Source organism: Culex quinquefasciatus, chromosome 2, assembly GCF_015732765.1.
Source record: "Culex quinquefasciatus strain JHB chromosome 2, VPISU_Cqui_1.0_pri_paternal, whole genome shotgun sequence".
NCBI classification, from domain to species: Eukaryota; Metazoa; Arthropoda; class Insecta; order Diptera; family Culicidae; genus Culex; species Culex quinquefasciatus.
In genome coordinates this window covers 88206649-88219682 of record NC_051862.1, presented here as the reverse complement: position 1 = coordinate 88219682, position 13034 = coordinate 88206649, and the positions used below count along the sequence as shown (strand labels likewise).

At 35.3% G+C, this 13034-nt stretch overlaps 1 protein-coding gene across 1 annotated transcript in view; it reads left to right on the top strand.

Moving 5' to 3' along the window:
- LOC6048287 overlaps positions 1-3642 on the top strand; it is a 48756-nt gene extending 45114 nt beyond the window's left edge. Inside the window, exon 8 of the mRNA XM_038255257.1 lies at positions 2122-3642. Within this exon, the coding sequence (XP_038111185.1) occupies positions 2122-3304 (1183 nt within the window). The 3' untranslated portion in view covers positions 3305-3642. The remainder of the gene's footprint in view (positions 1-2121) is intronic.
- The last annotated feature ends 9392 nt before the right edge of the window (positions 3643-13034 follow it).

Below are 13034 nucleotides of genomic sequence, written 5' to 3'. Positions count from 1 at the left end.
GTCCAATTTCCCAAACGCAGAATAATCTAGTAAAAATCGAAATTCAGAGAGGTCTTTAAGAAAAAACGTTACTTAATCCACCTAGGTGAATGGGGGCTTCCTCTTCTCGGTTCATACACAAATAAATGTATTGAGAATGTACATGTATGTATAGAGACGATTCGTTGATTGAGTTCTAAAATTCAACTAAATTGCTAATATTATTGTTCACAATGATAAAGCTTAATTTTCTGGGTACAATGACCCTTTGTACGACCGCAAAGGATTTAAAATGGATTTTTAAAACAATTTCAAATAATAACTTTGCGATCCTTTTGACTGAAAGCAGAATACTTAGTATATAGTCTAGAGACTTACTAAATCGAATGCTATTCAATCCGAGTAGAAGTAAAATACGCCTATGTTCGTCGACGAAAATCCATGTAAGCAAAGCACGCGAGTTTTAACACCGTGACGGCATAGGGGGATGGCGTCACTATTTTTAGACCACGTTTTCCACTTTTTCTTATCGAAACCGACTACTTTATCGACTTCATTTTGCTGGGTGAGATAGGACGCCGTCTATTTTTAGACGATGATTCAGCACTTTTGCACTTAAAAAAACCAGATGGCAGCACGATGTAACGCCACGTCCCTATGCAGTGCTCGAACGAGTCAAAATTTCCGTAAACTCTCTCCTTCTCTCGCCTTGCATTCCGCTCTCACCTTCTACAGCTAAAGCGAAAATTTAAGAAAGAGTAAAAAGTGTATCGCTAACGGAGTCGATCGATGACTCATGGATAGGTATCTAAGAACACATTACATATTGTCATTTCCCGAAATGACTTGACTTGTCTTGGCTTGGCGAAGACGTTTTTGAGGCTATTCTGGTCCTAATTTAGGGACGACAGAATCTTAGCATGCTGGACGCGATTCACAAAGGGAATTTTATTTCCTAAAATGACATTCGAAGCACGATGAAAAATGCTTTCGAGTGAAGTATAATAGTTCTGGGTTTTTAGCCGGATGGGCGAACCAGCATGTGATAATGCATTGGTATCGTCAAAAATAGCAGTTTAGTGCAGATATTAGCGACTAAGCCTAATAATTCGTCGAGATATGTATCTCATTGGATTGGGTTTTGAAAAAGCTTTACAAAAATGTGCAACATGCCGAAATTTTGGTTAATTTTGGCCACGTTTTAGTCGATTTGGAAGCGGCTGAATGCAAACAGTTTTCTTAAAGTGGCTGTAACTTTGGCAAATTTCAATGGATTTTTGTCCCGTTTCAGCCGTGGATGGAGGACATTCCAGACTACCTAGTTGTGCAAAAATGAAGCAATTTTGAAAATTTTTCATCGTTTTTTGTTTTTTGATTTTAGTTTTGCAAATCGTTTTTCGTAAATATCTTTTGACAGGAAAGGGCTACGGGGAAGATTTTCAATAGCGACTTATCGGAAGCTAAGAGGGATCGAATGCAACCGGAAGTGTCCAAATCCGTTCAGCCATTTCCGAGAAATCGCAGTGACATTTTTTGGCCAATTTTCAAGTGATTTTATAAGGCATTCCTCGGAGAGGAAGCCAAAAAATGTGATTGGGAAATATCTGACCCTTTACCGTTTCGTGCTACCGTTCCCAAACATAATTTGTCCACAACGGAAGGAATCGGTTACAATTAATAACCTATTGGGGATAGGTATGTCTTGGAGACACAACTCGACATTATCGAAGTTGATGTCACTAAACGCTTCAGTTTTGTCAAGGTATGATAGATTTGGGCTCCCCGAACGTGCGCTAATCGATCAAATTGATTTTTACTGGATTCTCTGCTAATAAATAACAATTTGGATATACGTCTTTTAAACACAAACAAGGGTGCGCATGGTTGCTTAAAATAATTCCATAGAATTTAAATTATACCAGAAATTTAAAAAAAAAATTTGCAGGGAATCCACTAAATTTATCATAACATGACGAAATTCAAGCGTTTACTGACACTAACTTCAATAATGTCTAGTTGAGCTATCTAAGGTCATATGAACGTCCTGTGACCAATTCCAAGGTCATGAAAAATTTCCAAGGCATTCATACCAGAAACAGTAAATTTAATCATTCTTTCTCTTTTCTCTCCCTTCCCTCACAGTTCCCTTCTGATCGTCTACGAGGGCTACGAGGAACCGGTATCGCCCAGCGTCCCCGTCCCGTCCGACAACGCCTCCGACTATCACCTGCTCGCCGAAACCGAGTCCAACTCGTACTGCTACGACGCGGACGCGTCCAACAGCTCAATCGAGCAGTTTAACCTGTCCTCGTCCCACGAGGATCAGCACGCGCCGCACCTCCACGAGCACGAGCTGGACATGGCGGCCTCGGCCCACCACCGGTTGAACGCCTCGATGGCCACGGTCGCCGCAGCGGCGGCTAAGGCAAAAGCGAAGGCGTCCTCGACACCGGCCGAGTCCGTCCCGTTCGTGCCCATCTCGGAGGAGACGGTCTACCCGGGCGTCGCCGCGACCATTCCGGCCGTTCCGATGGGTACGCCGCAGAACGTGGTGACGAGCTCGAGTCCGCACTCGATGGACTCGTGGATGAACTACAGCAGCAACAGCAGCAGCGACGATTACGCGACGGCCTTTGTGGTGCCGACGCACGTCCAGAACGAGGCCGGGGCGAGCTCGGACTTTGAGGGTGGATTCAGCGGTCGGGTTCCGCCGGTGAGCGGTGGCGGCAGCGAGGTGGAGACAAAGTTGGCACCGCCGACGGCGACCAAGACGACGCCAGGCAGTATTAGTATTAGCAATACCAATAACAATAGTAGTAGTAGCTGCGGAGGAGGTAAGGCTTACGACCAGTCGGACGCGGGCTACCACGAGGACGAAGAGGTGGACGATGATCTGGACGATGACGAGGAGGGTGCCGTTGATGACGATGATCACGACGACGACGACGAGGAGGAGCATCTCCAGGAAACGATCGTCAGCTCGAAGCGCCACCGCGGCAAGGACTCTGGCAGCGGCGGCAGCAGCAAGGTCAAACCTGCCCTGCCCCAGCAAACGTTCCGGCGGAAGCTCAGCTCCAAGTCCAAGTCGTCGTCGATCGGTGGCGTTGGCAGCGGTGGTGGCCCAGCCGCCGGAGTCTGCCCCTCGGGGTTGGCCGACGTGCGGATGATTGACTTTGCGCACACGACCTTCGAGATCAAGAACGGCGGCACGTCCATGTGCAGCCCGAGCACAAACGTCAAGGTGCACCACGGCCCCGACAGTGGATTCCTGCGTGGCCTGGACAGTCTCAAGCGCATTCTGGCGGAGATTTGCCAGGAGCACTGAACAACCTTCTTACACCCGTGAAGAAAAATAAAAAATATCTCTCTTTCTCATCGTCGTCGTCGTCGTGGCTAGGGGTTCGGATTATGTCGTAGCAGCTGGAAGAACAAAGTTTTCTTTTTAAGGAACACAAGAAAAAACAAAAAAGCGATCGCGCGCACTCGTTCGTTTAGAGTTACTCGATTTCGGTTTAAGTTTTTTGTCGTCGTCGTCGTCGCGAGAGAGATATTGTGATACTAAAGCATTTTTTTCATCCAAGGTACATACATTATAAAACGTATATATTTAATATGAAGAGAAGAGATAAAACAAAAACAAAAAACCTTTGAAAATTAAACCCCGAAAATTGTAATCGGCATTGATTTTTAGAAGAAACATCCTTTAAACCGATTGGACTGTTGGAGTTGGCTTATCCCTTAATTTTTCAAGAAAGGGGATAAACTTTGATCTGGGAAGTGCACGTTTCAATGAATGGGTCTGGTGGGGATTTCGACGAGTTGTATGTTCACTTTGTTCTGTTTTTTTCGGTTGGACTTTTCTGTTTTCTGTTACTAGTAATGATGACTTTTTGGAAGAGCTGATTTTTAAGTAAGTACATTTTATTAAAGGATTTATTTAAAATAAATATTATATAAAATCATTTATTTAAAAAAAAATCACATTTTAACATTTTTGAAGTTGATGTCAGTAAAAGCTTCAGTTTCGTCAAGGTATGACAGATTTGGACTCCCTGAACACGCTATAATCGACAGAATTGAATTATACTAAATTTAAATGCTCAGAAATTATCTTAATTAACCATGCGCATCCCCTTATTTTTGCTACCTGACAGATAAGCGTGGGTGCGCATGGTTACTTAAGATGTTTCCATAGCATTTATACCCGAATTTTACCATTTTGTATACACTCAACCCCACTTTTTCGTTTGACACTTTTTAGTTCGTTGGTTGGTCAAAGTCAAACTAAAAAGTGACAAACTGTCACATTTTACACGACGCTCACGCACACTATCAAAACAAACGTTTGATAGTGTGTGTGAACTCCGTGTAAAAGGGGTGTCAAACTAAGACGTGACCCCGTTCGTTTGACAACAGTTGGTGTCAAACCATCGGAGTTTGAATGTATTGGCAGGAAATTTACTAAAATTCAATTCTGTCGATTGGAGCACGTTCAGACAGCCTTGACTAAACTGAAGCGTTAACTGACAGCAACTTCTAAAATGTCGAGTTGTGATTGATTGATAGCAAACAATTTCGTATTGAAAACATGAAAAACACAAAAGGGCACAGAAAAAGTTCACTTCAAACCAAAAAAAAAGTTCAAATGTGCCCTTTTTTTCGTTAGTTTTTCATAGTTGAGCAACGTTTTGTGTTATAAAGTAAACTTTTCATACATTCTTAACACTGATTAACTTCAAAACAAGGTTAGGTTTACTTTTCACCAAGGATTTCTACAAAAAATAGTTCGTCTTATCTACATTTTTCTATCACAAAACTTCACCAATTATTAAAATTACCACTGAATTCCTCATTGAAATCACAATGAAAGGGCCCGTTAACATCATTCAAGCAAGCAAGGAGGTATTAGACTATGGCAAACAAACAAACAAATCCGCACTTTTGTGTTTGACAGTTTGCCAAACTCGCAAACGAAGCCAGGGTACAGGGTGACGTTTCTGCAAACAAATGCAGGCAAAAACAAGGCATGCAAACTGTCAAAGATTTTGCTTGTTTGCGAGTTTGTTTGTTTGCCATAGTCTAATAGCTCCTTCAGTGTTAATGCTCTTTCAGTTCTCTTCGAAATTGCATATAGAAATTGCCCATTATGGACAACAGTTGGAAAATTAAAAGGGCCTAATGATAAGAAATTTTAAATTATGAGTTTTATTTAAAAAAAATCCACATAAATTAAAAAGCATCGTAATAGCATGATAATACATAATTTTTTCGTATGATCAGTGAAAAAAGCAGTGCCCTAATGAAATGATTGGCTCGATGTGTTGGATGGAAGAAGAGTGGAAATTCATTCCTCATCCGTAGAGCGTCCAATTTCCCGGGGTTACAAAATTCCCGGGAAACGGGAATTTTTTAACAAATTTCCCGGGAAATCCCGGGAATTCCCGGGAAATTTAAAATTTATTGAAAATTGATCTTATCCTGCTTCTGTTTGATATTTTGCAACAAAATTGTATAGAACTGCAACTTTAATGTTCAAAATGAGTGTAGGGGCCAATTAATGGCTTGACTGCTTATAAAAATCATACAACTTAGTAAAAAAAATAAAAAAAAATTATTCTATCAATTGATTTTTTTTGTTAAGAAGTATTATTTTTTTAATTAAAATATTGAACCAGTGAGTAAAATCCATGCTTCTTAACCATAAAAATGCTTTTAAATTTGTCTCTGTTACCATTTCAAATGAATATGTTTAAGAATAACGTTGACTCATAAAACAAAAAAAAATAAAAGCATGCAGAAATTATGTTTTTTCATGGCAAATAACTTGTTCTAGACCGTAATTTTATCAACAAAACTCATTTTAAAGATTTTTAGGCAAAATTTTGACTTTTTATCAATTTCACCAAAAATTTATAGGTAAATTGTTAAAAACTTATAAACTATGTTAAGTAAAATTTACACATTGATTTTCTTTTTCTTCTTAAAAACTTATCAGCAACCTTAGTGATTGTGTAAAATTTGAACACATTAAATCTGATTTTAACAACAAATATTTTGTACAAAGTCACCCCAATATGCTAAATACAATTTTCAACGCCACTAATATTCAAATACTATTGAAAAACATTTTTTCCAACAATAGTGCATGGACCTTGTGTGGCCCCAGTACATGTTTTACAAAATAATAATCTTGAAACAAACCTTACCAGTTGGAAAAAAAAATATAAAAACAGAATGAAATCCTATCATTGAAACCCCGTTTTTCTTATAAGTTCAATATGCACAGTAGATTAAAATGAATAAAATTAAGTTAGGTTCTCTCTTTAATATTTTTTTTTAATTAAAAAAAATTAGGACCAAAAAGTAAGGAAAATGTATACTTCCGCTTGAATTTCGGGAATTCCCGGGAAATTTAAAAATTTCCCGGGAAACGGGAAATATTATTTTTCGGGAAATCCCGGGAATTCCCGGGAAAAATTTTCCCGGGACGGGAAATTGGACGCTCTACTCATCCGCCATTTTCTTCATGTGCAGATTGATTGTGATAAAAAAAAATAAATCGTTTTTTAATTTTTGGTAATTACAAATAATTGAAACACAAATAAAGATTCTATGAAAATGAACATAATTTTACCGAAAATAAGTTGAACGATAAACGACATTATTACCGAAAATCGGGAAGATTTGACCGCATTTTGAAAAAAAGTAATCTAAGTGTATTGGCATCGTTTTTGGAGACATTTTGAAGAAAAAATGTAAAAATGTAAATGAAAACTTAAAAAAGCAAGAAATTAAGAGTTTCTAGTTTTTTTTTTTTACATTTCTATCAAAATATTTTTTTAACAAATATTGTTATAATAACAGAAAGTGTTATGGAATCTTCTTGATAAATCAATTTTTGCATAAAGGTTTAATAACAGTTTATGTTATCATAACAAAATTTGTTATTGGTCTGATATTGGTTGAAAGCCAAAACAACTATGGAATAACATTTTTTGTTATGGAAGAATACCTCCAACTATTATTGGAATGATCGGATTAGTTGTTAAAATAACAAAAAATAATAACAAAGATTTGTTTGAAGAAAAACTAAAAATTTTATTAGTCTGTTATTACAATAACAATCCAATAACAAAAAAATCATAACGACGAATAACAAATCTTGTTATGATTAACATAAAATCTCGAACTTTTTTTAAAAGGTCCTATAAACAAAATTTTCACTTTTTGCTTTTTTGGTGTTTTGAATTACCCCTGACTCAAGGCGGTTCTAAAAACACCTAAAAGCAAAAATTGAACATTTTGTTTAGGCCGATGCAAATATTTAGGTCAAGGGGGGGGGGGGGGCAAAAAAATAAAAAAATATAAAAATTTAAATAACAAGCCATAGTCTTCACTTTTAAATGAAAAAAGTGTTTTAAAATGCATTTTACACTAGTTCAGTTGTTTTGCAATCATTAGTTTTCAAAAAATCTAAGATCTGACAAAAACAAAAATTGTATCGAAAAAAAAGATTTTGCATCGAAAATTTTCAAAAAATCTTAAGATTTTTTAATAAACCTAAACATGCTAAAAATGATTTTAAACGCAGGAGAATGTATTTTAATTTGATTTCAGTTGGTTGCACTTGAATTTTCATTGAAATTTTGAAGTTTATTGTAAAAATATTTTTTTTGTCCCCTGATTTTTCGGACCAGTTTTGAAGGGGGGGGGGGGGGGGGGGGTGACAAAAACTTTTAAAAATATTTGTATCAGCCTTATAGGACCTTTTCAAAAAAAACTCTAGAATTGTTATTGGCCAAGTATTTTCAAACATCAAAAAAATGCTATTCCCACGTTATTTCCGTCTGCTCGGGAATGGGAAAAAATTGCGCTTCGAAACGAGTCATGTGGAAACATACAGTTTGGGTTACCTTTCGAATAAAAAAAAAACATGAGAGCCGAGCAGAATTGGAAACAAATTTCTATGAAGAAACATTTTTTTAGCATTATTTTTTATTTTATTTTTTGACACCGAAAGTTCCGCTCTAGTTTCCATAACATTGTTTTCATGCTGAAAATTTAAATAGTGAGCCAAACTCCAAGAACAAAAAAAGGACTCATTCAACGAAGAACGTGCATCTTTCCCCAAAAATATTAGCAAATTAGATTCGCTGTGCGTTAGAATTGACTGTTTGTCCTCCTGCCAGCCAGGACCCAATTGTCTGGCCTTGCAGGCCAAAACGTGTTCTTTTAGCAATAGGCTGTGAGTTCGCGCAATGTACAGAATTCAAACACATTTTTTTTTGTTTATTTCAACCTTGACACGTTTTTTTTATAATGCTAGAACGCTGTCGTAGAAATGTTTCGATATTCTGTAGTAGTTTAACGACTCACGTGAATTTCTTACGTTTTTTGACTGTTCTTAATTTCGCTCAAGTATCAAATTTGTAAGGAAGGAAATGTTATTATTAAATCACGTTACTTTTGATCTCTGTCTGCAACAAACCCTTAAACTTGTCGTCGTCAGTATTATGGTTTACATATCGTACTGAGTGTGCGTGCACTTTTAGTTGAATTGATCACTAGAATTACGTTTGGTGTCTTTTGTAATTAGGTTCAACGAGGTGATTCTGTGCATAGGTTATAAAAAGAGTGGTGTTTGTTTGTTTCATTAAAAAAATACTGTTCTTAGTTGGATTTGTACAAGAGTTAGGACGTTAAAAATGGGTAATTTACTAACACAGTGGAATCAAAGACCTGAACATACCTTACTAATATTACCTTTAAACAAACAAACAAAAATAGTACATAGACATAATCACGCAACAACAACAAAAACGGAAAGTTGTAAAAAAAAACAAATCCAATCTTACTGTTAAAATAAACAAAAAAAGAATTGAAATGAAAATGCCAACAAACAAAAAAGTCATCTATGTAACTACTCCAGCTAAATCAAACACAAACTAAGGAAATATGTAATCTTGAAGAAAAAACCTGCACACAAATCGAACAACCTTGCATTAAAAAATACAAACAAAAATATATTGGTAATTGTAACAAAGACATGTACATTGTTGATCTAACCAGACAGAGAAAAAAAACAACAACACAAAATTGTGCTCTATAGTTGCCGCAGTAGTGATGAATCCGTTTTAATTTTAAAAACTCAAGCAAAAACTTGCACATGTTTAACAGTTAGCCATCCAGTTTTTTTTCCGATCACTGCGTTGAATTAAAAAAAAAAGTTGAATGCATGCAGTTAAAAATTGTCCTAAATTTCGTATCCTTGTTCTGAAACAAACTAAAAAATGTTGATGAAAAAAATGCAATACACTTGAGGAAATTTGCCAGCATAGCGCATTGATGTGGTTGAAAACCGTAGTGCTCTTTCTTTCCCTAGAAAAACAAAACAAAAAAAAACAGAAAAATAAAACTAGCGATACACACACAGACACACCTTATAACCTTTGACGAAGTTGCTCTTATCCACAAACAGAAAAGAAATCACACAAATTAAATAAAAACCTAGCAGCAGACTCTACCTTAAACACTTGGAAGAATGAAATATATCGATCGAGTAACGTATTTATTTGTATAAAAACAAAAGAAATTGCGGAAGATAAATAAAAAAAGTCCTAGCATTTTGAAAAATTTAATCTGGTCTTGCCTTTAGTTATTACACAAATGATGACATCTCCAAAAAGGGTTGGAAACCATGCGCTTTTAATTTGATTATTTTTCTACAATTTTGCGGAACGAACTTCTTTTCTCTACCAACAATAAAAGAATCGAAAGGTAATACTTTTCTATACAAGGGCTAAAATGTAATACTTTTCAGCACTGAAAAATGTGCTGGAAAGTTAACCTCTCTAACGCCCATGGTTACAACAGAGCACCACTTATTTTTAACACTGCACTGATTTAAGGAAATAAGCTTAAGAAACTTGAGAAATTTAAAAAAAAAAACATGAAAACTAAAGAAATCAGAGATGTAAAAAAATACAATAACCTAAAATATTAAAATTAGGATATTCTCAAAGGTACTTTAACTACATAGTATTCTTCAAGTACCGTTATCTGGAGTGAATCGAGACACATGGGGTGAATTGATCATCCATAAACTTCGTGGTTTTAAAACCACTCTTTAAAGTACATAAAATGAAAAACTTAAACCACAAAGTACATACATTTTAATGTCAACAAATAAATAAATTCCACCTTCACCCTAACTTTCTTGCAGTTTTGATAATGGAGCACCCGCAGTCGAGCAGTTTTTGACAGTTCGCTCCATAAGAAATACAAGGTAGAAAAAAGCAAAAACTGCTCGAATGGAGATGCTCCATTTCGAATGATTTATAGGAATATGGTGGGCAAAAATTGGCGAACCGCTCAAAGCTCAAAACTAGAAATGCACGTGTAAAACAAAACATCTAAAATATAAGATAATTTAACTTTGAATTATTTTAAGTTCAAATGAATAATCAAATTAGAGCTTTTAAACATCCTCAAATGTGAATAAATATCATGATGAAAGAGTTTTAAGAATGGCTCGCTCTTTATTATTAAAAAAAAAAGTTAATTTTCGTCCCTAATCACTAGTTAATAAGAGCCGCTCTTTTTATAAGCAAGCGAAAATGAGCAGCTCATCAAAACGAGCGATTTTGCCTAGCTACGAATGGTATTTCCCCCCTTGGATGTACTACGTGAGTAATTTTTAAGAATTTCGCGTAAGAGATGCTTTACGTATTCTTTTATGTGGATGAAACTTTGCAAAATTGTAAATATGAGCACTACTTAGAAAAAAAAAACTTGGTTCACGAAAAAAAACACTTTGCACATTTTCTATTATTTTTTTTCCAAAAAAATAATTTCCCAAAATTTATAATTTAAAAATTTTGAATTTTTTAATATGTTTTAGAGGACAAAAAATTGCAACTTTGGATGGACAAAAAATTGCCGCCGAGTTATGATCGTTTGACTTTTTTTAATAGAATTTTAAATTGAAAAATATTTTTGGATTCAGTTTTTTAAGTAAAATCAAATTTGCAATTGAAAAGCTGGGTGCAGAATAGTGATTCGCAAAGCGGCCTCAATTTAGAACTGTCAAAGCGGAACCAATTTACTGTTCGCAAAATGCTACCAAGAAGTGGCAAGTATTGGGATCGATCTATAACTTATTTTGTTTTGTCATCACGTGGAAAACAAAAAAGGCCTCTTTTGGCTTCCCATCCCAAGCGCAAAGCACTTAATTTTTCAGCGAAAACTTTAATATCAACAGATCCTAATTGTTTCTAAACAATTCACTTAAGCAGCAAAAAATATGTCACGCTTGAGCTTGAACATAGCCTTCTACTTTGTTAATGTTTACAGCTGTAGTGCAGCTGTATTAGTGGGGAGCAGTGGAGAGCTTTCAAAAATCACGTTACGCAGTCTGTCTTTTCAGCACCCAGTTGAAAAGTATTTCACAGATTTTTATAAAGTGCACCATTTTCAAGATATAGACACTTTAAGTTTTTTTTTTAAAGTGTTTATGATTTTCCATGAAGGTGACACGAAAAAAATTAAAAATTGGAAAATCTTAAGAGATACCCCCTGGTTCAAATCTTTAGGTAAAAATAAGTAACTGTGCTAATTTTGAAGCAAACCGGTTAAGGTATAAGAGTCACTTTTTATCGTTGAACTTTGTATGGAAAAACCGCAAAAATGTACACAGAAAAAAATGTGTAATATTACCTCTGAAAATGTGTAATTTTACCACTATTCTGGTGCAATGTCGCTTTTTCAGTCTAAATTGATGTAAAATTACATCATAAAAGAGGTAATATTCAACCTTAAAAAATAACACCTTCCAAATTTACACATTTTTTTACTGTGTATTAGGAAAAGCAAAAATTTCAAAATTCCACCAAAAGGAGGCGTTAAATGTAGGGGAGAGTAGGGAGACTTGATCCCCGGGGACACTTGATCCCAAGCCTGTATCTCGTCAACATGTGGGTAAAAAAAATAGCTTTGTTCTTGAAAGTTGTGCGAAATTAACTAAAACTCATTGTAGAAAACAAAGCAAAAAATTAAAAAATGTTTAGATTGAGTTACACACATTTTTCTAAAACGAGCTGCAAAAAACTTCCAAGAGATCTTTTTTTCTTTGTTTTTATATGTATAGAAAACACTCAAAAAATATTCAAAAAAATATTTTTTATACATGAATTGTTTGATAAACTTATCAACTCCAAAACCCTTACGCATTTGATGTTAAATTTATCGTCATACTATTTTTACAATCAATTGTTTAAAAAAGTGCGTTTAGGGAGACTTGATCCCTGCATTTTTTACAGTCACTGGAATCAGCCTCAAGATTAATTAATTGGGCTGGGTTTTCATACATAGTTTCCTTTAGTATAGTTGTGCATAACTTACTGCAGTTTGAACTTTTTTTTCAAAAGTTTTGTAAACACAAATTTCCAGCATTTGTAAAAATGCTTAATTTTGGTCTAAAAAATAATATTTTAAGTTTTTAAATATTTTACATACTAAACTTGTTATATTTTGAACACAAACGTACAGGTTTTATGTGAAATTGCTGTAAATTATAGAAAATTAAAAGTTTGGATGAATAAGAAACATTTTGCGTAAGATTTCTTCAAGATGTTGAAAGGAGGATCAAGTTACCCCTAACATTTTTAAAATGCCGGTTTGAAATATTTTTTTAAAACGCTTGGCATGATTCGAAGAGTTCATCTGATGAAATACCCTTATTAGCCAACCATAGATAATGTTTAAGCTTTCAATTCATGCAACAAGTTTATAGTTTTGTGAGAAATTAAAAGAGTTATGTGTGATACAAAAAAAGGGGATCAAGTCTCCCCACTCTCCCCTATCTGATTATTGTCAAGTGTGAACTTCTTGAGTAAAATTTTATGACAAACAACATTGTCCAAGACCGCAACACGATCCGAGTTACCCCTAACAAGTTATGAGGGATTTAAAGATGAGTTTTTTTTTTCGCTCAAAATTTTTACAGTTACTTATTTTTGCTTAAAGATCGAATCAGGGGGCATCCCTGAGGTCGATTT